This window comes from Lagopus leucura, unplaced genomic scaffold (genome assembly GCF_019238085.1).
Source record: "Lagopus leucura isolate 7727_CA_CO unplaced genomic scaffold, USGS_WTPT01 Super-Scaffold_100001, whole genome shotgun sequence".
NCBI lineage: Eukaryota > Metazoa > Chordata > Aves > Galliformes > Phasianidae > Lagopus > Lagopus leucura.
This window is the reverse complement of record NW_024962262.1, coordinates 61,783,993-61,810,498: the sequence shown is the minus strand read 5'-3', so window position 1 is coordinate 61,810,498 and position 26,506 is coordinate 61,783,993. Positions and strand designations below refer to the sequence as shown.

General features: G+C 38.6%; 1 protein-coding gene across 2 annotated transcripts in view; it reads left to right on the top strand.

Moving 5' to 3' along the window:
• The first annotated feature begins 11,910 nt into the window (after positions 1–11,910).
• Positions 11,911–26,506, top strand: part of APOO (apolipoprotein O) — a 29,897-nt gene continuing 15,301 nt past the window's right edge. For both annotated transcript variants that reach the window (XM_042867896.1, XM_042867895.1), the window contains exons 1-6: positions 11,911–11,997; positions 15,908–16,018; positions 18,300–18,419; positions 21,762–21,816; positions 22,775–22,870; positions 24,640–24,731. In XM_042867896.1, coding sequence (XP_042723830.1) covers positions 11,989–11,997; positions 15,908–16,018; positions 18,300–18,419; positions 21,762–21,816; positions 22,775–22,870; positions 24,640–24,731 — 483 coding nt within the window. In that variant the 5' untranslated portion in view covers positions 11,911–11,988. The remainder of the gene's footprint in view (positions 11,998–15,907; positions 16,019–18,299; positions 18,420–21,761; positions 21,817–22,774; positions 22,871–24,639; positions 24,732–26,506) is intronic.

Genomic DNA, 26,506 nt, shown 5'->3' with positions numbered 1-26,506 from the left:
GATAAATTTTGTAGTGTGACATCTGTGAGCAGCCAACTGGGATGTGGCTTATCTTCAGTCTCACTGTCACCACTGCTAAAATCCACCACCTACCACTTCACTTTGCTCACATCCACTGTTGGATCTCCAGAAACATTCTGTGAGTGTTGTACATCAGTAGGTGCCATTTTTCCATATGGAGGAATTAAATTCCACACCATTATTTCACCTGCACTTCCGTGTTAGACATCATTGTGTCAGGCTGTCCTTATGCAGCCATCTGTCACACAGCAACAAAAGGGAATGGAATATGGGTGGGAAGGTTCAGAATCTACTGCCATACCACCAACATCCACCTCTGATGTTGTAGGCCACCATAATAAAACAGGAGGCATTACTTTTGGAGCAGCCCTTGTAGCATACAATATTATACCACAAGGGCTTGTCTGGGAAATGGATGTGGTTCTGGGAATCTGGTTTTCCATGATTCAAGTGTAGTAAATGGATATTACTTAAGACTTAATTAGAAGTATTGGTAACGATGGAAGTGTTTCAAGTTATGTTTCAGGTCTGTATTTAAGCAACTTCTGAGTTTCGTCGGCAAAGCAACTGCTAGTGAAGGCTTTGGTGTGTATTGATACTTGAAGCATTAAGAACCAGATCATTTTTAGATGCTCTGCTTTTAAGTTCCTGTTCATCTCCAGCTGTTCAGATCTGAAAGATATTGTTCAGAATTGTGAAATTCTAGCTTGAACTGTTGGTTAGGGCCTCCATGCAGTCTTGTCTTCAAGAAGCTGGCTGTAACACAGGGGTATGTGAGAATATTTTGTTAATTCACATTTCTACCATGTTTTTATTGTTTCAAGCATGAATTTGAGGCTTATGTTCTCTTTTCCACTGCACTGGAACTTGTGAGGCAGTTACCGTTGTTGTGTTCTATGTCACAGGGGTATCTTCTGTTTTATTGAAAGCTTTAGCCCCAGATTGTTAAGTGTTAAAATAAAAAGTAAACTGGGTAAAAGAGGGAGGATTTTAAAAGCATCTTTCATTTGTCAAGAAGAAGGTAAGTTGCAATTTTTGATTGGGAAGTTTGAGGGGGGTTTTGTCTATTTCCACTCTGTCCTTCCTGCAACACTTGCAAATCTGATCTTGCCTAGATATTTAAAATTTAACATATGACCTCCTTTAAAATTGCAAGCGTACTTGCCTTTTCTTAAGAAAAGGTGGACATAGTGACTTACAGTCTAGTTTATTCACGCTTATAGCAAAAAATTATCGGCTTCACTTCTTAATTTAGCATCTAACTCCAGGAAGCAGTTTTATTTCCAAATGAGCCAGAATGGATAAAAAGCATAGTGCTTCTGTGAGTTGGCTTAACGCTGCCTGTTGCCATTCAGCTTGCTGCTATGACTGTTGTAATGGAACAGATAATTCTTTGCAGACTACTACACAAGGAAAAAATAGCTTACTTTTTCCCCACGAGGTGTTGGCAGTGGTTTCACAGTGGGAGGTATTAGACTGAAAAAAACCCTTTTGAAATTCTTTCCCCTTTGATTCAACTGCAGGGAGGCAGTATGTAGTTTTTCTAAGGATCTGCTCTTTCAGAAAGCACTGCCAGTGAGAGGGGCTAGTAGCTGTGTCTCATGTACCTGGCAACCTGCTTTTGTTACCTCCTTTGAAACATACGGATGCCCCACTTTCTGCAGTGTGGCAGTTCATACCAGTTCTAAGGGTTTATGACTTTAATATTTCTCTGGTCTCCGAGGTTTGCAGCCATTATTTCTTACAGACCTCCTGCCTTACAAACACAAGGGCTGCCTTTTTTCCTGCCGATAATACAGTACATATTTGCGTCAAGAACGAAGCACTGGTGCTCAGGAACTGAAGGATAACATTCAGCAGGTACAAATGAAAAAAGGAAAAGAAAAGCACTGCTTAGCTCATTATGTCTGTTCTTTCGTGAAATGAAGGTAAGCATTATAGGGAGATGCAAATTACCCTAAAAATAAATTTCTTTCACCTTTGTAAATGACAAGGTCTTTTTAGAAATAGAGACAATCACATTTGTAGATCACGTTTGCCTTTTAAAGGTATTTTTCATTAGAAAAGTAGTGAATTGGGCCCCTCATTCTTTTTAATGCTTCAAATGTGGACTTTACACACGTGAAGAGTCCAGTATAAAGAATTCATAAAGCTCTAAGTTGCATAAAAGAAAGCATAAAGGCACAAACATGATTAAATGTGTGCCTAAGTGCTTACAGGGGTTTGGTAATGAAAGAAAACATCCAGCCTGTTCTTCATTTAGTAACAAATACCTGGTGAAGTTACTTCAGTCAGTATGGTCTGTCCCATGTGGCAGGGTGCACTGAAGGAATGTGGGAGAGAACAGAGTGGAGAGATACACGTAATCCGTTTAGAACAGAGCTTGCCAGTGTCCTGTAGCTAACATTTTGAGGTTTTCATGTTTGTAAAGCAATTTGAAGCTGCTTAAAATAAATATTAATGACTACGTTTCCATCTGTATTCTATGTTTGGATGTTTGTAAGCAATTTAGACTTTCCCTTTCTGTAGGCAAACATTATAAAAGCAGTCATGTGGCAGGTGGCAGAAAAACCTACTTCTTTGTGCAAAGCTTCACTAGATCGCTACTATTTTTTTTTTTTCCCCAAATTAGAATGAACATTTAGATAGTCTTTTAAAATAGCTTTCCTTGGTCAGATACCTTTGGATTAATATTGAGTTGGTAGCTAGGGGAAAACCACTTCTATTTGCAGATGGTAGATTTTATTTATGGGTCCGGTAGAGAAAGCTTTGCTGTAAGTCTAGGAGATACAGTGTTACGTAGGACTGTACTGCAGCTGTGCTTAGGGGGCTTTTATTACCTCAGTGGAACCCACCTAACTTCTACATCAGTTATGGGAACAGGTGAAGGGAAGATTGAGCTATGTTTTTTAATTTTAAATATTTTTCCCTATATATTGTTATTTTTTTAGATCTTTTTAAAGTATATTATTATATGCTGGAGAATGCAATTCTGCTATAGTATCCCACTTGTTTCTAGTGTACAATATCAGATTCTTTGTATTGAAAGGAATGTATTTGATAACAGGAAAAGTTATTTTCGAAGTCTGCTGTGTTTATGTCTAGCAATTGGAAATACTTTTCCTATATAAAATTAATGTTATATATATATATAAATATATATGTGACCTCATATGTACATTTGGATTAACTGTCTAATGACTACATCAGGGCTGCTATATACTTATCTGAAAAAATTTACGATTGCCTCTTTTAAACTGTTTTAAAAAGCCTTTTCTCTTGTCTCTTTTTGGCAGAAGGTAATTTTCCCTAGCTGTGGGTACAGTATGCTCAGACTTGCATTTGTGCTCTGTTCAGTTTTTAAACTGAAAAAAAAATTGTATAAAAATGTGTATAAAGAGAAGTGTAAATAAAATATTTTTAAGCTTTAAACACTCTGCTGTATACTTTGTAATATTTAGTGCAGTGTGCCTGGATTTCAGGACTTCAGAGATTACTAAGCTAAACAAATCTTTAAAAATGTCTTGTGTTGCTATCATTCATAGCGCTGTGTTAAGGATAGCCAATGTCATAGTAACAAGAAAAGTTGGATGTCCTTATATAGCATCACTCTTGTGTCTTTAGCTATATTTTACAATCTTCCCAGTGTTAATTGCCTAGTACACTCAATTGTACCCTCTGTATTTCAAGCTTGAACCTAGGTTCCATGACTTAATGGTTACATTTGTAACCTAGCATGAAGGCGTACTTTGAAACAACAAAAAATGAGAACTGAAGCCAGCCTTTGGTGTTAGTCTGAGCTGGGAGAAAGATGGTTCCATCAAATCTATCAAATGCATAGAATCAGAGGCTCTGAAATAACATGCATTTACACACTTGGGCCTCAAAGTGCCAGAAGCCTAAATCATAATCCTTTAAGTTTTCCATAATGAAGCATTCATGTCAGGATTAATGCCTCAGATCAGGACAACATCCATTACCAAGAAGGGAAGGGGTGAGGTAAAATAGGAGAGAGAGACTGTGGTCTTGACTTGCCTTCATGAGACTGCTTGAAAAATCTTCCCTTTCAGTCCTCTGCCATGATTTTTTTTCTGCCACTGTCTGTTCTTCAACAGCTCTATCTGTCAAAGACCCTGGTTTAAAAATCTGCCATGAAAAATGTTTGAAAGTAACTCTTGTCTTCTTCTTCTTTTTTTTTTTCTCTCTCTCTCTTTAATCTTGAGTTCTAAAACAGTGTTTTAATATTGTTTCAGTGCATAGGATGATTTAAGACTTAATTTGCATGAAATCATTTTTCCCTCCTGCTTTGCTGACTGAACTTGATGCTACACTTAGTGCTGTTTAATGAGGGAACGGTGCAGCAGTGGAATGCATCACAAGAGAAGGGGCTTCTCTTATTTGCGATGTTCCCTATTTTTCATTGGAAAGGAGACCAAATGTTGTGGGCTGATACAGTGGAAGAGAAGAAGATGGCAATCATTCCATGTTGTACATTTATTTATTTAATTTTGTTTGTCTTTTTTGCTTCCTTCCTTTGTGAGCCAGGTCATGTTTTTGACAATACCTTTTTGCCATGATGCTGGCCAACTTTTCCTTGTTAGCACCTCCTTTGTTGATCATATAATGCATCCATTGTTTCTCTAAAGAGAGCTCTCCGATTAACTGGCTCAAAGTTACTCATCAAATTATTCACTGTTTTGGATTCTGTTGCCTTATTTTTTGGCAATATTTCACTCTTGCATTCAGCTGATTGTATGACATGTAACTAGTTTGGCAAAGGTAATTTTCAGTTAATTGTTTTTGTTGTTGTTAAGTATACACCCTTGTTGACGTGAAATTCTTCCTTTTGACAGATGTTCCCCATTTGCTGCAAATTGTTGGGCTTTCTGTTGTTGTTGTTGTTGTTTTTTAATTCTGTAAGCTTAGTAATTTTGAAAACTGTTGATTGCTTTGGGTTACACAGATTCTGAACAGGCTGCCCACAGAAGCTGTGGATGCCCCATCCCTGAAGTGTTCAAGGCCAGATTGGATGGGGGCCCTGGGCAGCCTGGTTTAGTATTGAATGCAGAGGTTGGTGGCCCAGCATGTGGTGAGAGGGGTTGGAGATTCATGATCCCTGAGGTCCCTTCCAACCCAGACCATTTTGTAATTCTGATTCTGTATTTGTTTTGGGGTTCATAACATACTTGTTGATGTGTCCCCTCCCTTCCCCCAGCCATTAACCCATCAAATCTTATTTATTGTGTCATCTTTTCACCAGAGTACCTTCTTGGCCAGTGTTATTTTCTTGGCACATGAAAAGCTTTTGCTTGTTCAAGAAGCGTAAGGGGAATATGAGTAATTTCTTGTTCTCATTAATGTTTTTCACTTCTACATTTGTCCATTCAGTTGCGCTGACAGGTGCTTTGTAAAAATAAACCTCATCCTGATCTGTTTAAGTACCCAGTGACTCTTTAGTCTTCCATCCACAGGAATGTCAGCATTGTGTCTCAGGCTGATGTCACCCATGGTAACAGTTCTCGTAAGGATAAATGTTCAGAAAATACCTCTGAATAAAAAATACTATTTTTCTAATGAGATTAACGGCTTCAATTGTGAACCTTTTTATTGCGCTATTTAATTTTATGAGATAGATGCATCTTTGACATAAACTGCCAGCTTTCTTTCCCACACCCTCTTTCTGCACATCCTCGGGCACGGTCTAAGTATTGCTTCATTTACTGCTTTTTGTCATGTAGCTCATCTCACAAGTTTGAGTTAAACTGATCGTATCATTCTTTATTCTGTGTGACAGTCTTTTATCTCCTGAAGTCAAATGTGTATGTGATGGGTGTGTTCCTAACTATTTGAGACTAAGTTTACCGTCCCTTTTTTCTCAAAAGAATTGTATGGCGTGAGCTGAAACCAAATATTTCACCCATGTGCTTCTGTGTGGTTAAATCTGAAGGGAGGAATTGCAGGGTGGTCAGTATATTCCTCTCCTGTTTACCTTCTCAGATTGCTCAAGTCATCAAAATGCATTTGCATTTGTGGTGGTGACACTGGGGTCAATACAATGGATGGCTTAAGCACTTTCCTCCATATTGCTGTAGTAATAGCCTTCATTTTCACTCCTGGAAAGCAAGGGATTGCTAACTTTTTGCATGTCTCAGAAAGCCCTGCTGGCTGATTTATTCCCAAGATGGAGTCATAATCAATGGTTCGTTCTTGACCAGCTGTGGATGTTCTGTGAGATCTGCCTTGTAACATCTCTTCTGGCTCTGGCCCTTACAGGTTGTTCCCCTTGGATTTCTAACCTCACAAGGATGGCAACTTAATATCAAGAAATTACTGTAACTTCCAGTGGTAATTTTTAATACAGCAAACCAAAAGCATTAAAAATTAAGACATTTTACAGTGCAAAACATTGCCCCTTGATTTTCAGTACATTATTGCAACCTGAAAGTCTTACTGTTAAGTAATAGTTTCCCTTTGCTGTTTCTCCTCAATTATCCAAAGCACTGAAAAGAACTGTGCAGTCAGGAAAAAAACAGATTATTATCATTAACTGAACTGCAGCTTCTATTTTAATGAATATTCATGTTCTTAATGCTGGGAGCTGATCCAATTTTTACTAAGAATATCAGAAAATTTTAGCTGATTTCTGAGACAACTGGATTTTGACTAAGTACTGTTTTCTGAAACCAAGAGGAGTAAGGCTTAACTCTGCGTAAGTTCAATAACAAAATCCTCCAGCCAGAGGAATCTCCATACAAGTTTTGTGACACCCAAATAACCAACTGTACTTCCAAGAACTTCTGCTCCTAAGCAAGTGTGATAATTGCATACATTCCAGTTTTATGCCAGCTTGGCAGTACAGTTGGATTTTGTTTTATTTTTTATAGTTACAATTAATCTGCCTCTTCTGGTAAACTTGTTAAACAGGTGTGAGAAGCCATATTTTCATATTTGCAGCTAACCTGTACCATGCAAGATGCAGCACAGCATGTAGTGGTTCCCTTCTCCAGCAGTTTCCTTTGTAGGTGCGAATGGGTAAGTCCCATGGATTCTCACTGTTAGAAGTGTGTGTGGCTACTGTTAGAAGCATTACAACACAATTGGTATTTGGGAAAATAAAGTGCTACATTTTGTGTTTATATACATAGACACTGAAGGTAATACCTCATTTGCCAATAAATACGAAGATAAATAAATACATTTTCCTGCTAAAAAATTCATCAGTACTGTGAAAATAACTTTTTTATGAAGATGAAAAGAGTGCAGTTAAAATCTTAGAGATTCGTAACTGCTGCATGACATTTTACATTCTAGCTGCAGTTAATATCCTAAATGTAATCAGCTCAATAGAAATTTGAGATGCAATTAAATTTTGAAGAGTTGGATTTTGTTGTGATGAGTGCTAAGAAGCATCAAAAAATGTCTGTTGGTTTATGTTCTCACTGCTACTAGTAGTGCTACAACTGTGCATCTTTTAGCTGACATCTCTGCTGGTAGTTTCAGCAACTTGTTAGCAGAAGAATTGTTCATCATTGCTGGGATGGTGTAATTCAAAATGTAGAACTCGAGCTGCGGTAAGAAGTCAAAGATTTGGATTATGGAAGGAACACTGCAGTGTTTAACCGTGATGCTATCAACAGTGAAACTCAACTCAATTGAACTACACTTTTTTTGCAGGATACGTTTGTCTGTTTTACCTGTCACCTCTCAGGATTTAGACAGCACCAAGTATGTTTTGGAAGCTCTTAGAACGTGACAAAGTTGATGACAGCGTGTGCTAAAATGCAGAAGTGCCTCCGATGCAGTTAAAGGTAGGTCAGTGGGAAAGCATGAAGAAATCTGCAATGGCATCTGTCCTTAGTTTTCAGTTTAGTTATTCAACATATTGCTACAAACCTTGTAGATTCCAAAACAGCAACTCTGAGAAGCATTACATTCAGAATGCTTTAAAAAAATACGTTTAAGAATGAGAAGCAAAAGCTCAAGGTAAGCTTAACTCCAGATTAAAGAAAAAAATATTATTAAACACAGAAATAATAAACATTTTTTTGTCTTGTTTTGTTTTTCAAACTGGGGAATGAGAAATACAGAATTAAATAGGTTGCTTATGAGTATCCAAACTGTACTACTTTCACTGCACCCTGTGAAAGAGAGTTGTTGAATTGGCTGTTTGGAACAACCGTGCTAAAATTCACATGAACGTAAAAAACCAACTGTATGTTTTGGAGACCTGTGTGGCAAAGCTGTATACTTGATGTGTCACATCTGTGTTTTGTGCAGAATATTTAGGAAGCCCACCAAAACATACAGCCACTTTCAGTTCAGGAGCCCTTACAGTTGTATATTTAACAACATACTTTGAAAGTAACTTAAAAGAGATGTGCCGAACAGTATTCCTTTAAGTTAAAACATATAAAAGTGTGGTAGGAGGCAGAAAAGCAGAGTGCTTTGCAAAGATTTTAGGAATTAGTTTTAAACAGGCTGGCAAAACAGTAGTGACAAGCCGTGGCATTAGAAATTTCATTTTAGAGAAGAAAAGGTGCATGGAAAAATTTGTTATAAAAAATTCTAAAAGATTTATCATGTAGGAGAACACCAAAATAAGCTAGCTATTCAGTTCGTAATGTTTTCCATTGATCAGTGTCACTAGCTAATTGCACTGATATTTAATAAGTAGATGTTACAAGCTCAGATTTTAACAAGAATGTGCAACAAATCCATTTTTTTCTACCGTACCTCTTAATGCATGCCAAAAAAATACCTGTTGTGCTGCTGGTAAAGAATTGTTCCTATCTTACTGAAAAACAAACCAGCTGTAAATAACAATCTAATATGGCATTAAAAAGGATCAGACTGGAAGGCAAAAGATGAGTTTCTTAAATTATATTTCTGCCTGGACTGGCACAGTTTATGAGCTGTATCAACATCTTCAATATTCTCTGAGCTGTAGCTTTCTAAACAAAACATTTATTTCACAAGTATTTAGAAAAGCTATTTACCAAGGACAGGGAAAGGTGAAATGTGAAATTAAACTCTAGCTTGGTATAGGTTCTTACCTAACACTAGAAACAGCCGTGAGCTGATCGAGTCAAAGACCTTTATTCTGTGGCCTTTGCTGCAGAAACTTCAGTTTCTTTGGAAGCCTGTCTGACAGAGGTTTGGACTGTGCACAATCCATTATGTCACATGTTATCACTGGAGAAATTTTGCGGACACCCTTCTCTGGCAGTTATTTCTGCCGTGAAAATATGCAGGGGTTTCATCCAGATTACTGATACAATGCAAAGAACAGTGTACATACATGAAAACGAATGCATTTTTTATTGGTCTTCTCTATAAAGGTTTTCCCATTCTTGTCAATCAGTCATATCAGTCACTTAATAGATAAACTTCCACGTGAAACAAAAAGTGCATTCAATACTAGAGCTGATAAATTCATGTGCATCATAAGTTTTTGTAAAACAACTCTTCTTTATGTATTTATGTATCAATAATTGCTGTGTAGTCACTGCATATAAGTCAATCACAAAAATATGTATTTGTAACATATATACAGCTGATGAATAAAATACATTTAAAAAACGTGCCTGCTCTGCAAACTGCCCATTCACTCTGCACGCTCACAAACCTGCCAAAGAATACTGGAAACCACTTTTCCAGAAATGTTTGCCATACTCTGATGGCTTATTTCCCACGTGTATTGCTGACTTCACGAGTAAATTCAACGGTGAAAGAGGCCCATTAGTATTCTTTAATCAGAGGTCATTCAGATGCAACTAAACATCAACTAGCATTTTAGGTACAAGTCTTGTTAGAGAGGGGATGTTTATAACCAAACCTGTAATGTAGATGTAAAAACATTTCTTACATGCATGTCATCTTTCACTGCAGCAATACCTGTTATCTGTAATCAATACCTGTTATTAGTTTTGACACTGAAACTCGTACCACTTGTTTGAAATACTTCCCATATCTCATTAACTTGTAACCATCCCCCACTGCTTGTAAAATACAACAGAAAAATATGATAAAGCTTTAAAAAAAAAAGGCAGATACAACCTGCAGTCTTCTTCCTTCACCTCTGACAATGGCTCCTGACAACAGTTGAATCTATCAGCAAATAAGGATTGTGCTATTTTTACAATCAGCACATTGAGAAGCGTTGTCCGGTTGTATTATATGAGGTTTAAACATCCCCATTCATCAGGAAAATATTTATTCTTGCTTCACCTGGTTCCATTAAGTCTATAAATAGACTGCAATAAACAAATATAGGAACCTTCTCTAGGAGGGAACAAAGAAAACCGTAATCACAAAGAATATTTTACGACTGTGAGAGGTACATGGCTCATCTGTCTTTCCATAAAATGCTTCCTGATTAACATTTACTACTGTGTTCTTTAGGTGCTTTATCTTCTAGGTATTAATTCTTTTTTATATTTTCTGCAGGACTGATTATCTTCATGTTCTAAAAGCAATACTAAATATTTTAAATTACTGTAATTTTTGGACTTGAAAAAAATAATATTATTTATCAGTATTCTCCAATTTCTTATTAGTGTGTCTAAATTAGAAGTGTAGAATCATAGAATCAATACGGTTGGAAAAGACCTCTAAGATCACCTAGTCCAGCTCTCGACACATCCCCACCGTGCCTATTAAACCTGTCCCTCAGTGCCACATCTACACGTTTCTTGAACACCTCCAGGGACTCCACCACCTCGCTGGACAGCCTAATCCAATGCTTCACCACTCTTTCTAACTGTTTCCTAATATCCAAGCTGCAACTCTCCTGGCATAACTTAAATCCATTACCTCTAATTCTATCAGTAGTTACCTGGAGAAGAGGCCAATCCCCACTTCACGATGGCTTCTCTCCCAGTCCCAGGAAAAAGGACTGGATTGATCATAGAGCTCATTTCAAAGCAGAACACAGGTTCTCATAACACCCTCTGGTGGTGCTCACGTTCACACCATGCCTGGGCAGCAAAGGTTCCTCTCGGATCTTAGAAGTTAAGCAGCCAGTCTCCCCTTCACACCAAGTCATGGCAGCACGGCTTCACAACAGAACTGCAATAGTAAATGTATGGCACAGCTGTTTGCACTTGCATTTTCTGTACATGACAATTATTCTGTACATGACAAAGAATACAGACAAATGCTCTAAAACATCTTTCTTATTAAAGAGGGTTTTCCATTGCTAGCTAAAAATTAACAGTATTCTGTGAAAACATGAAGCTTGTTTGCATTTGAATTATGTTACTATGTGAGCATGATTAAGCAGGAGAATAAGTATCTACCAAAGTGTTAAAAATAACAAGTACTGAGATGCTAGTAATTGATCAGAAAATGGTGACACATGAACTAAATCATCTCATTTGATTGACTCATTTTCCTTTGCCCGCTATTGCTGCCTTGGCCTTGAGTGGTGTGAGAAATCTTAAAAGCGGTAAAAAGTGGAAACTCCTGACCAGCGAATCTTTAGAAGCAAAGAACACAGCTAATTAACCGATAACATGGGAAGAGATTTCCCATTATTTAAATCAGACCGTAGCATTGTTTTGGTTTATCTTAATTGAAAGGAATTTAGCATTTGTTATTTCAGTTACAGCTGAATAACAAACCCAATAGTGTAGGCGTAATGGGCTGAATAAGTCTGGATGACTGTCTTTGAGGCACGCAGTGGCGACAACCACTAAAGGCGCCATTTCTCAGCCACGCCCGCCTTCCTTCTCCTAGCCCCTCTCCAGCCGCTGCGCAAGCGCTACCCGCTGCCCTGCCCACGACGTGGTGGCTGCGGATCTGCGCATGCGCCTTGGGACAGAGCCGTGCGCAGGCCGTGACGTAAGCCCCCAACGGTCGCTCACTGGTGGTTGTAGCGGCGCGCTGATCGACGTCATCACAACGCGACGACGCGCTGTTTTACGTCATAACTGCGACTGGCGGGTGTAGCAGTAGCCGGGCGGCACCATGCTCAAGGTGAGGGAGCTGTTGGTGGCCGTCACTGCTTAGCGCGGTCCGCCCGCGGCTGCCCATCCCCACTCCTCAGCCTCTCTCCTCGGCTTGGCCCCGCATTTCCTGCCAGCCCTCCCTGCGGCCGCCCCAGCCCCAAGTGAACCTCGTAGTGGCGAGGAGCCGGCGTGGCTGTGGGCGGGCGGGCAGGAGGCGCGGGGATCCTCAAGGCGGGCGGCGCAGCGCGGTGAGACCGGCAGGGGGCGCCCTTGGAGCGGTGCCGAGCACCGGGGAGGGTGTGGAGCTCGGCGCTGCGGGCTGACAACGGGTGTGCACACGTTATTTATGACTGCTGTCCCTGCTACTGCTCTGCTGCTTTGGGGCAGGCTGCCCGGAGCGGCGATGTCACTGTCTGTGGTGGTGGTAGTGGCCGAGAACCGTGTAGATGTGGCAGTAAGGACGTAGTTAGTGGGCATGGTGCGGGCAGGTTGGACTAGATGCGTTTGTCGTTTCCAGTCCTAAGGATTCTGAGATTCCGCGATTCTGTGTAGTAACTTCATATGCTAGGGCAAATATCAGCCTTCCCAGAAGGTACAGTGGAGGAATCGTTCTGTTATATTCTTCCCCGGCTTTGACAAGTTGATAATAATGATAGCAAGTAAAATGCAAAGCTATAGATGTGAGGAAAAATATGGCACGACTTCTCTTTAATCTTTTAGCTCATCTTCCATCACTTGTTTTGAGAACTAATATGCGATTTATTCCTCCTATTGGCGTTTTGTGGTTAAGAACTCGGAGGAGGGCAGTATGGAGCCAGGAGGCTGCCTTGTCCCTGGAAATGTTCAAGGCCAGATTGGACGGGGCCCTGGGCACCCTGGTTTAGTAGTGAATGTTGGTGGCCCTGCATGTGGCAGGGGGGGTGGAGATGCATGATCCTTGGGGTCCCTTCCAACCTAAGCCGTTCTGTGTTTCTATGATTACTGTGGGTCCCTTCCACCTTGAGATATCCTGTTTCTTTGAAATGTGATTGCATTTTCCACTTGGATTTTTAGATATAATTTACTTAGGAGTGTTCTGGTGTCTTCAGATAATATTTATTTCTTCAGTCAGAAACATGGGTTTTTTTTTCATTAAAGTAAATGCAGAGTCCTGCAGAGCACCCAGGCAGAGCCTATTGTACTTTTTTGGTATCAACTGAACAGCTGTAAGACAGGCAAACTGAGGGCACAGCTCTACAAAAATGTGATACTAAACCAGTTGGTTTGATAATACATGGTTAATGTGGAGCTAAGATGTGAAGTCCAAATGTAGGCTTTGGAAGCTGGAGGCAGAACTACTCATCTCTCACAATGGTGAATACGAGATTTATTGTGCTTGTATGTATATATGGTACTTGATTACTGGTTATGTCTATCCTGGGAACATAGTCAGTATGGAGGGCCATTGCTGTGTAGCTTAGACAGTGCATTAAGGAGAGCTTGATCTCAGACTTCTAATGGTTAACATGTAAATATGAAACCGTCAAAGACTTCCTGCACTTCTGTCTTATGATTATGAGCAGCAGTTGTTTTCTGTTTGAGTAGTTGTGTGGTTGGTTTGGTCTCTGAGGAAACCAGGATTGTTCCGTCCTTGTGCTCCATGGCTTGCATGCAGACTCGTATGGAAAACTGAAGTACACTGAAGCATTTTGGACTTGTTACTTCTGCTGGTGACGTCTAGAACATAAGTAGTATTTGAAGCAGGAGAACCTTGCCTACTGTGTAATGCAGCAGTCTGGATTTGTTTATCATAATGAAACAAATTATGCTATTAATTTTGGTATTATTTTGTGATGTTGCTTGGTTTCGTTGTTACTTTGTGCAGTAAACACTCGTGGAAACATTACGTGAAAAATGTGCAGGTGTTTATTTCACATAACAAACTTTTGCCATATTTGGGAATTAAACTTTAGATACTTGTCTCTATGCCTTTCCTTGAAGTTGTCTTTTAGTTTGAAATTACTCTGGTAAAAGTGGATGGGTGTCTTGATATCTTTTCTAGCCATGTGTTTTATTCTTAAGCATTTGAAAAATCACAGGAAGCAATATTTTACTGAAAGCGTATTTCTCTGAATGAAAATGCATCTTAAATCTTTGCCTTTTCAGTGAGAGAACAGCTTTGCAGTGAAAAAAGGCGAGAATGAGGAAATGTATTCTGCAATTATGAATGGTTAGTGGTGTTTGTGCATCTTGGCTAATGGGAGTACATGAAAAGTCTCTAAGCATCAATGCTGCAGATTGCTCCCGTCTTTCCTTGGCTCTGAACAGAGCTGACCCAGTCTTTGTGGTATTCCATTATAGTGCTGTAATAACGTGTCTGTAAATACAAATACAGAAAAACTTCACTTTTAAGTAAGTTTTTCCATACCTTTTGATCCATCAGATCCCTCATGTTTTTTTCTGAAAAGCGATCCTATGACCTGGTTCTTGTGCTGCCCTCTCCTTCTTCACCCTCCCTTCTCAGACTGCACGGCCCTCTGGTGCTTGTCAGCACAAATATGTTCGTGAGTAGGCTCAACTTGGTGACCCCGCATGAAGCTTTCCACCCGTGCAGGACTGACCTGTGGCTAAATGGGCCGGGTTGGTTGCCTCATGACAGGAGGTGTCTGCCATCAAAGCAAGACTGCTGGGAATGGGTGCTGTGGGCAGAGCTAGGCCTAGCTGTAACTGCTGCACAACCAAAGCACAGGCTTATCAAGCAGGAATGAGAGCATGAGACGCTGAAAGGTTTCCTGTTGAACTGCATTTATTGAGTAAAGCGTTGTTAATAAGGAGATGTGTTTGCTGGAAAATGCACATGCTTGCTTCATTACACAGCTAATACTTTTTTTTTTTTTTTTTTTTTTTTGTTAAAGTGCTCTCTTCTGTAAAGAAATGCAGTTTGGTGTAGGTCAAGAGTATAAGAAGAATTGCATTCACCTTCATTGAGATGGTTGTGTTGTGTGGCTTGAATCTGAGGTATTCAAACTCAGTCACATCTCTCCTACAAAGGCAAACTGAGAGAGCTGGAGAGAAGGCTCGAGGGAGACCTTGCTGTGGCCTAGATAGTGATAGGACAAGGAGGTATGGTCTTAAGCTAAAAGAGGGGAGATTTAGGTTAAATGTTGGGGAAATTTTTCTCTGAGAATCAAAGAATCATTTGAGTTGGAAGGGACCCTTAAAGGTCATCTAGTCCAACTCCACTGCAATGACCAGGGACACCAAAAGCTAGATCAAAGTGCTCAGAGCCCAGTCCAGCCTGACCTTGAGTGTCTCCAGGGATATGGGGCATTCACCACTTCTGTGGGCAACCTGTGCTTCACCAGAGAAGCTGTGGTGCCCCATCCCTGGAGGGAGGCGCTCAAGGCCAGGTTGGATGAGGACTGGGGCAGCCCTGCTCATGGCAGGGGTTGGGGCTGGGTGAGCTTTGAGATTCCTTCCAGTCCGAGGCATTCTGTCATTCCTAAAATTGTTAGAAATTGGTGATTGATCTGATGCCTTCAACAACTAGAAATAAAAGGCTGAATTCTTTAGTACTGACTGCATAATAAAAAATAATGGTGCTATGGACACTCATAAAGCTAAAATATGAATATCATATTCTTAGAATTTATACTGGCAAGGTTGACAAATGTGGGAAAAAATGGAAGACCTTTTGTGAGATGAAAGGTTTTACAGCTACTGTCTCTTTTAGTGTTAGGCTTTTCTAAATACCATCCTAATATTCAAGATGTTCTCACATAGGTGCCTGACAGCATTAGGTGCTGCACTGCTGACTTCCCCCTCTCCCCTGACTTCCATGTTAATTTGTTGTTTATCATCTACTGGGCCATGTATATAGCTTACATGGGTGGGTGTTCAAACATGTTTGCATTCTGTTTGAACTTACAGATATGTTTGTCTTCCCCTAATGTTTATAGGTAATTCGGCTGGGGGCCACCCCAGTAAGCCTGAGCTTGCTTTCTATCCAGGTTTATGCTTCCTCTTCAGAGAAGGGAACGTCCAAAAAAGTGTTGCTGAAAATTGATGAGGTAAGTATGGTTAGAGCAGCTAGCATTGTATCTATGCAGGAATACCTGCAGTATTCTGAAAGATGCTATACTTTGATGTATAAAACTCATTTAGGTACTTCTCTTTACACTTTGTATTCCTGCCTTTAAACTTGCTTCTCAGTTTTCAGCATTAGAGGCATTGATGTGACTGTGCTTCTCTTACCCAGGGCTGCATCTGCTGCTCTCTGCTTGACAGCATAGACTTGTCTGTATGCAAGTCTTTTTTGTGTTGAAACCTTCTCTTCTTCATTGAGAAATTACTTTTCCCATTTGTAGACCTACTGTGGTCATGTTTAAAATCCACAGGACTGTTTTTAATCTAAGTAACACCATATATTTTTAATTATGAATAAACAGTGTTGGAAAACCGTAATAAAATTTCATTTGTGTTTTCCAATAAAGCGGCAAAATCAAAAGGTTTTATTTTTAAAAACACAGTAATTTATTTTCTTTTTTTCAGGCAAAATTTTTTCTTGGTGAAGTTCAGTCCTGAACATTGTAGCCTACAGGCTAGATTGCCTCTGCCCAGAATTATACCAGTTTTCCCTGCCTCGCAGCATTCAGGCGTAACTAACAACTAATATGAGAAGTAATGATAATAACTACCTGCTGCTTTATTTCTTCTCTAAGGTGGTACAGAGGTTTTGGCTGTTTCGTAAGGAGAGATCTCGAACACACTGTTAAGCAGTTGTGTAGTTACTCAGTGGCGTTGTTGCATAGGTTTGGAACAGCCTCCAACAGTGGAAAGGTGTATTTGGTTATGAAATACAAAAATACAGCTTTATGGCTGCCTTAAAATATGAAGTATTTCAGCCCAAGCTCAAGTGTTCTGCGAGCAGGAAAACAAAACGTAACCTATCTGTGTGTACGTGGGTCATCTGTGTGTGTCTGCAACAGCAGCTCCCATGGGCAGTCAGTCTGAGAGGAGCGTTTGAAACGGCCTCTTGACTTCACCTTGGTGATGGTAACCTGGACTTCTGCGTGCCCCGTGCCACCACTGGTGTGACTCAGTAATGAGGCAGCAGGCTGACATGACGTGTGTGCCGAGTCATTGGCTTGCCAACCAGCAGCAGAGCAGAATGTGCAGCACTGGGTTTCTGGCTGCTGTCCTGAGCATTCACAGCCTATGTTCATTTCAAACCAGGCAGCCGTCCGGTTTCATAAAATGCGTGGGAATTTCTCTCTCCTCCCTGAGACTTCTGTTCTGCTGCCAGGCACGTCCTTTGGGGTTTCTGTTGGGGTCAAAGTTACAATGGTTTTGAGTATAGCGAGAGATGACCGCATTTCCTGAGGAAATGAAACTTAAGATGTTTGTCTTTGAAAATATTATGGGACATCCAATTGCACAAGTTGTCAGATTGTATCTTAACTAACGTTAGCAGATTTTTTTAATGTAAGAGATGGCATTGTTTTCCAACTTGAAATGGTGCTAGCTATGCTTCTTAATGTTAGCTGAGAAAAAACTACCAAAGCAAATGTGGTATAAAATAAAAATATCTCACTGTAAACATTTGTGCAGTGTAGAAACCACTAGGAACAGTTTTTATTTTGATCTGAACTTTACTGCTGGGCAGAATAGGCTTCAATCTTTCAACTGAGTGCTACAGTCTCAAATGTGTTTAGGTGACTGTAATAAATACACTGTGATGCAAAACTCTGAACACTGTGTTTTTCTATCTACCATGTGAGGATGCTCACTGCTCTCCAGATTTCTATTTGCTCAGGCGCGTGGTGCTATTAATTCTGACAGTTGCTGATGTGATTAATGACAGCAACACTGGGATGTAGCACCATTTTCCTGCTCAGTAATAGCCAAATTTGTGTTGGATGTTACCTGTGTTAGAAACAACTAAAACTCTTTAATGGTGGCTTGTGCAAATATAGAAAATGATCAACTGTGATTTCAGAGTGTATTAACTGGGAACCAGCAGTGCTGATTAAGACTAGAAACATTTTTCACTATTATGTTTTGTATTCTTATGAACTAGTTTAATATTAATCTATAACCTGTGACTGGAATCATATAGCAACTATGGATGAATTACGGATGAATGCACAGCAATTAGCAGTCATCTTCATCACAGTGTATAATTAAACTGAGTTCATAATGGTTGTCTCAAAGCTGTACCTGAATTTTTATTGTGCATTGTTCATATAGTAACCACCACATTAGATGTCCTCTGGTTAGACTGTTTGTACCCTGAGAACTTATTTGCAGTTACACCTTTGTTTTTAACCTCTTGTTTGCTAATATTCACAGCTGTCACTCTACTCCTCTCCAGCTCGTGAGACTAAATATGTGGAGAATCCACAAACCCAATTGGAGGAGGGGGTTTCACAGCTACGGCATGCTATGGAGCCATACACAGCCTGGTGCCAGGTATCATGGTCTTGTGTTGTGTCTGGTAGTGCTTTGGTGGTAAGGGTGGAGGTTGGGTTCTGGTTTTAGGCACAGAATTAATAGATAGCAGCAAAGGATTTTTAGGAAGAAAATAACAGCTATGCAAGTTTTTTTTTTTTTTTTTTTTTTCCCAATATGCTGCATCTCCTAATATTTTCCACAAGCTAGCTGTGTTTACCCCTTATCACTCAAGCTATTTTTTCTTTCTGTTAATTAATTCCCTTCTATTTCCACAATTTCTGTTTAAAAAAAGTTACTAGCTGAAGCTTAGAATTACTGTCTGTAAATTCTTTGCGCAGTTAATTTTCATGAAGTAGTTATCAGGGAACAAAGTTACTTGAGAGGTTGATGATCAACTTCATAAACTGAGAATCAATTGTTATTGTTGAAAGTGCTGATGTCTGCATGAACAAATCTCCTAAGTTTTACTTACAGCAGGAAAACTTGCTGTTTTGGAGTTGTTGGTTTTTTTTTTTTTTTAAGTTTGCTTTCTAACGTTTGTAAAATGATTTATCTATTTATTTATTTCAGGGTAACATTACCTCTAAAGGAAACTTGCTGTGCAGAAAGCATTAAAAAAGGCTTTTGAGGTGCCCTCACCTTAGTGATAGCACTAGATACTGGAAACTAATGTTTTTGATTAAAAATCTGTTCAGGTACATTAATAATGTAAAGTCATGTTTGCTCTTTTATAGCACGCCTTTAGACTTGCTAATGAAGCCTGAACATTTTGCTTAGTACAATTAATTAGATGCCCATTCTCTTATATAGAAGTTTGAAAGGTTGAGGTATCACAAGTTGTGGTATATCTGGATTTGGTACTGTCCTGTGATTCAAGAGGACAGCAGAATGATAAATTGGTATTTTGCATGCTCAAGCAGTGTGTTTTGCAGGCAGCTGTACTGAATTGCCCTCCTTGCAAATATGACACACTACAACTCTGTCAAAGCAAAATTAAAAAAAAAAAAAAAAAAAAAAAAGTTTTAAAAATCAGTATTTACTGACTGGGAATGTTGAGAGCAGGAACTTGGCTCTCCAGAAGAGCAAAAATCCCCTAGCTGCTACTCAGCAGCAAACCTGACCTCTGGGCCTTACTCTGAAACTTGCTTTTATATTTTGCTTAGGCATCGTGTTTATAATAAACAGTCATGCAGTGCAAGAATAGTCATTGGAGCAAAGACGATAGCAAAGGTCTTTGTAATGAAGGTTTAAGTTATTGATATTAGAGTACTGAGCTGTATGATGGCCCAGGGAGTGTTGAAGCTGACTTTTGAAGCAAGGGCATCCTTGTCATCTGGTTGCCTCTTGGCAGCTGTACGCGTTTCTTTGCTTTACAAACTGACAGCTGTGAACCCTCTTGTTAAGCTGCAAACTGTTTCTCTTGTTCTGCATAAACAGCCAAAATGTTCAGATCAGGGTGTCCTTCCTGTCTGCACGTTCTCTGTTGAGATACTGACCATTAATGGTACCAAAACATTTTGCAGAAATATTCAGAGTTTTTCAGACTAGTGATGTGTTTCTAAAGTGCCATCATCAAGCAGGCGTACTAGCTTCAGTTTTGAAGACAATGGGTGACTTTGTTTAGAGTTCTCTAATTTGGTTAGAGTTCTGGCCTCTAATTCCCTCTTTACCTGGGGTAATTCTGAGGTGAAATTTGAGATAAATTGTGTTGGCTGATTGGAGTGATTACTCATAAGCTTTGTGTCTCACTGGCCTGCTGTCTTCTCATTTGCCTTTTTTTTTTTTTTTTGGCTGGATGGTGGTCATGTACATGAAACGTGCTGTTCTGTTTACATCCAACAAGCCATTTCCTGGCAGTGGTTTACTGACTCATTCTATGAAGAGAACATGTAGCCTGTATGGGCCTGGGATCATCTTGCTTGCTTAACCGTAGTCAGAGATAATTTGGATTCTTACCCCAGACACGCTAAAGAAAAAAGAAAATCATCTTTTAGTTGTCTCACAATTGTCTTTAAAAACACAACCCACAATACTGAGGAAATTGACTATATTCAGAATTTTACTTTTCTAAAATTACTTAACCCTATGGGAAACAATTCAAAACAGAGATACAGAAATGAACTGGTTTTGTGTGAGCTGTGATAGGTCACAGTTACTTAGCCTACGTGGTCCTTAGAACACTGTTTGTTTGTTTGTTGTTTCCTTCACTGGCTTGTAATAACAACACCCATTTAAGTTTGTTGTGTGTCACATGCTAATACTTTTTATTTTTTTGCCACAAGTTTTTGTTAGGTCACTGTTGACAGTGAGGAAATGGAAGTTCTAAAGATGATATCCGTGTGCAGTATCCCAAACAAATGCTGTTCCACAGATAGAGCTCAAGTGGTGTTGCAAGACCATTCTTTTCTTTAGCTTTGGGCATACATGTTAATGAACCTGTTCCTTAATTAATGAATAGTCTTATACTGTCTAACTTGTTAAAGGTTTTTCGCTTAATAGCAATTAGCAAGGCTGTTCTTACTCAGTCTTTTTTTTTATGTGATAAAACATGATGTGAACTCTGCATATATATCTATCTGCATGTCTGTTATGTCTTGTATATTTTCAGTCCAAGTAAAACCTTGCTTTGATGAGGTGCCCTTCCATCTACTTAGGACAGTGTACCAACATCTAGTTTCTCCAAGTCACCTGAAAATTCGTTTTTGTTAGATACAGTTTCTTGAAAAGAGTAATGTATCACCTTGCAAAATAAGCCATGTCTCCCCCTGTAAAGCACTAGGAAAGAGTTTGTTGCAGTGCTGTACTTGCCTCCTTTGCGTTTACTCGAGTACTTTCGCAATGACTGAATACACTGAGAAACCTGAAATTCTCGCTGCAAATAATTTGGATATGTGGTCAGGAAATCAGTGAAATATTGAAGAAGACTCCTGTGTTTTGAGGTACTGTGTTTAATCTCCATCCACTTGGAGAAAAAAATATGTATGCTAGCATAACCCCGCAATAAGTGAATGGGGAAGTGGGAATAAAAACAAGTAGCTTTCTTAAGATGGGTAAAATTGAAACTGTGAAATTGTTCTGTTTTTCCTCGGTTTCTTTGCTGGTTTTGTATATTGGTACAAAGCAATGCATGTTTTTTTTTTCCCTCTATTTCTATTTTTTATTAAATGAAAAGTTCTACAGGTAGGTTTTACAGGTCCAAAGCTACAAAGGCATTATAGTTAGTTTAATCAGGAGGCTCCATTAGGGACCCAACAGTTGTTTTTTTTTTTTTTTTTTTTTTTTTTCAGTGAAAATCTGTAGTTAGTATTTCATCTGATTGGTATCTGTTTACCATTGTTTTCTTTTCTTTTCTTTTTCTAGGATCTTTATGCCAAAGCTATGCCCAAATTAGAGAAAGCTGTTGAGCATGGTAGAGGTAAATCAGTTTAGTTTTCTTGACTAGCAATTTAAAATGTAGGACTGTAGTGTATCTGTTATCAGAAAGGAATTTCACTAGGAGTCACTGTATATGGTTTTCTTAATCCATTTGAGACTACTTTTCTGTGCACAGTGTATCAATTTAAATTTCCTTTTCTAAACAGCTGAAGTCTGATACCTGCATCTCTCATAACCAATATTATTAAGAATGACACATAAGGAAGAAAAGACTGACAAAGTATTCCCAGCCTAAACCAAGCATAATATATTATTTGCTTGACTCAGCCCAGTAACTGAAATTTACCTCATACTGCTTTATTTCCTTGAATCTCCTAAGAATTTTGAATTAATTCAAAGTAACTTATTCATTTCTGAATGCTTTGGAAGCACCATATCTAGTCTCGTTAAGACTGAGCATGGATGCTATCTAGGGCTCCTTTCAGATACTGCACCTCTTCCTTCCTGAATTCAACAGTCTCATGATCTCTTTAATGGCAGGTGTTTCATCTTCATCAGACTCCCACCCTGGAGTGAGCTTTGTTTTTGCTGTGTTCTTCCTTTGATCTGTGATTTGTTTTATGTACAGTGTTTCACTGAAACTAATACTTGTCGTCATGTAAATGCACTAATCTATTTTGTAAAGGATTTTAAACATTAATTTGAAAAGGTTATAATCAACATGCAAAAGAGCAGAGCAAAGCAGGCGGCCTGGTAGCAAAGGCAAAGTCTTCTACAAAAATTGGTAAATACAATACAATATTCAGTTTCATTCATGTGTCACTAGAGAAGATCTCAAAGGCTTTTGAATTTTATGCCAGCAGATCTAAAATGTGCCTGATAGTTAAATGTGTTTTGATAACTCTGTTTTGTAACAATCGCCAGCATATATTGATGATTTCTTATCACAAAAACACTTTCACATTACATTAATGCACTGTGCTCTGACTTCTTTTCAGAGGGCTGTGAATTTCTGCAAAACCCCCCTGCTGGATTTTACCCTAGGCTCGGTGTGGTAGGTTTTGCTGGAATTCTTGGATTGTTTCTTGCCAGAGGTTAGTGGGAACCTTTTGAACTGCTTATGGTAAAATTTTGAATAACGCATTTATCTGTGGGATTCTTTCTTGTTACTAATGTTTAACTGTGACAAATGAGATCTGACTTAATCGCACAAGCATGTTTCTACAGTATTCTTCAAATTATACGGAACCTTCTTGTAAAAAGTGTATATAACCATTAATTAATGTTTACGAATATTGTATCTGTTATTGGACTCTGGCCTTTGATCCACTTCAATTCTAGTTTAATATAACAAAAGTAGGAAAGGAATTTATTTTTTTTTCTTAGCCAAAAAATCTTTTTAGTTCTTGATCACATACGTAAATTACTGTAGAGAACTACAGAGTTAGTTTCATTGCACTAGTTGGGGAATTATACTCTATTATACTTTCACAGAAATAAACATAAATGTTACAAATGTTAAGAACTGTTAAACACGAACAAATATTTTGTATTGGTAGTGGAATATTGTATTGTAGTGGAATGAAGTAAAACAAGATGAATACTTTTTGGTACTGGAACTACAAAGTTGCAGAACTGAAACACTAGGGAGGACTCCCTTTGGATAAAAGTACACATAAAACATAAGTGTTGAAGAAATAAAGCATATGCTTGGCTATTCAGAAATGGGAATCATTCCATTTATACATTATATACAATATATACATTCATATTTGTACTCCTCATAAGATTTAATAATGCTTTCTTTTCTGGTGTGGGCATTTTCATGACAATCAAGATCTCTGTCTTAATCCATTTGACATTTCTCTTCAAACTCCTGCTTCTTGAGTTACACAATTATGAATGATATCAGTTTCCAGTTGTCTGTAGCAGAATTATGAAAAACATGAAGATTGCTGGGGGGGGGGGGGGGAAGTATTGAGACTGAATCTGAAATATAAGGTCCTAAGTTTTAATAAAAGCTAAAAATCCCATGTAGTATAAATACCTAGTTGGAGCTTGATGATCCTTGAGGTCCCTTCCAACCCAAGCCATTCTATGATAGTTATAACTAAAAACACTAACTGTTGCTAGACGTATATACGACTTTGCACATAGAAAAAACTGTTCTATGAAGAACAGAATTACTGAATCCTGACACCAGTGTGTCTCTTTTGTGACCCCCCAATTCCTCTTTTTTCTGCTTTACTACTTGCTTTGTACCCATACCTGCTCCCATCTCCATTCCTTGTTAAACTGCATTGTGCCCTGATTAAAATGTTCAGAATTTGCCTGGTGATTGAGCTGCAGGCATACAGCTTACTTGTTAGTTTTTGTTTTAAAGAAATACTTCAATTTTTTTGTGAACTGCTGTAATGAAACAATTTAGAAAGACAATTTAGCCATAAGAACAGCTATGGACATATAAGTGCTTGTGAATCAAGGTAACTTACAAACTTCATAATAGAGCTTTACTTGTTCTGTGCGATACATTGTGAGAATGCTGTCCTAAACTTTCTTTGCCTGAGCTTTTCTTCTTTGTTTAGAAAAGAATATCAGTTGATAAAATTCTCTTAACTGTGGTTTGTGCTTCATTAGTTAGTTCCCAAATTTCTCTGGTATTAGTAAGTTAATTAAGGTAATTTTCACCATGGAAAGATGTCTGTGTTCCAGTAATACTTTTTTAAAAATCAGTCAGACTGAACAGAAGATGTGCTAAACTCTATATAACAGAATTATGTTATTTATAAGTAATAGTTGAGTAGGGCCATTCAGTTGTCTGCTAACATATATTCTAACAATGTACTTTTTCATTGTGAAACAGGATCAAAAATAAAGAAGTTGGTGTATCCTGCAGGTTTCATGAGTATTGGTGCTTCCATGTATTATCCTCAACAAGCAGTTGCTATTGCAAAGGTCAGTGACTATATCTTTCTTTGAAGAAGTGTCTTTTACTTCAAATTATTGCTTCCTTTCAAATTAATCTGTTTTCATAGAAGTCCTGTCAGCATGCTTGGTGCTTAAAAAAATAATAGCTTCATCAAAGGACGTGTGGTATGCGTTGAATGAAGGACAGGCGTTTTGTGGGTGCCGCATCCTTGGAGGCGTTTGGAGCCAGGCTGACTGGGGCCCTGGGCAACCTGATGAAGTGGGTGGCAGCCCTGTCCTTGTTAGGGCTTGGAACTGGATGGACTTTAAAATCCTTTCCAACTTAAGCCTCTCAGTGACTCCATTTCATTCAATGACTTCGTTTTGTTTTTTAAAATCTGATATAGTCCTCAGTTTGAGGTACATAACCTCCTTTCTGAATCCTGAACCTCAAGTAATTATAAATTAGTATAAATAAGTACATAGAGTGTGCATGTTTAGTTATGAGGAAGCCTGAAATGTCTTGAGAACAAATGAAAATAGGATTTAAAAGAAAAAAGAAAAAAAAAAAAAGCAAAAGGAAATTCCGTAGAGAAATCATATGAATAACATTTTGAGATAAGGATCATTAATTAGGTTTTGCTGAATAGAGTTTGAAGAAAGATACTGTGCACGTTCTGAAATGACGTAAGGGTTCTGCTGCTTATTGAATGCCTTCTCTGTTGATGTCTTTGTTGTTTCATGCACTTGCACATCATTCTAACTTAAATGTACAGTGCATTTCTTGGGCTGGGGAGGACGGAAGAATTACTGACAATTACTGACATTCCCTGTTCATCTTACATGCCTTGCTGTCTACACACTCTTTACTGTACTGTCAGATTCCCCAGTTCTACATCAAATTATTATTATTATTTTTTTTTTTTCAAATCCACAAAGTGCCTTTATTTCAGTGTATCTGAAATATTTTTTGTTTTAGGCTTTGATAAATTGGCTTGTGTGTGATGCTGATATATCAGGATGAAAGTATGATGTTCTCAAGAACATACAGCTTGAGAATTGACAGGTCACTGATTTAAGGGGAGTTCAAATACAGCATTTTTTCCTTTGTCACCATGGTGATATGCTGATCTTGACAGGAATTTTTTTTTAATGCTTCCAGGATTCAGATGCTCTAAATACAGATAAGTATTGACTTATCCACAGAGAGTGAAAATTACACAAGTGGCAGGAAAAAGACTCTAAAATTCAAGAAGCTTAGATATTTCTGTTGTGAAATTTGAAATTCTATTTGTCATCTGAACAGTGAAGTGAGAAATGATTAAATGGTGATCAAACTGATGTTACTGTATTGAAAAAAAGCTCTGTTCAGTCTTAACTGTGGATTTGCTACTAACAGCTTCACAATACCTTGTTTATTTTGCCATAACTTTGAAGTACACGGTGTTGCTTTGATCAGTTCATGGGTCTTAGTGCAATCTGAATAACAAAAAATCCAGTGAGGGACTCTGAGCCTGGAACTTGATTGAAGTGGGTTTAGCTTTGTTGACTTGGTCAGGGCACTAGATGTAAGAGTTTGAAAACTTCTGTGGAGAGAGTGATATCCTAGGTACGCTCTTTTGGTTCCTCTAACCTCACACGTGTTTTTCTTAAAGAAGAAAAGCTTTAAGTATATCATATTTTCCTATCTTATCATTCGAATGCTTGAATCTGAAATTGGAAACGCTCCCCTAGTATTGTTTGGAAAAGTTTTCTAGGCATGTGAAAAAAAATTCTGTAAGACTAAAGTAGATGGCTGCAGCACTAAGCTTATGTGCCAGGTT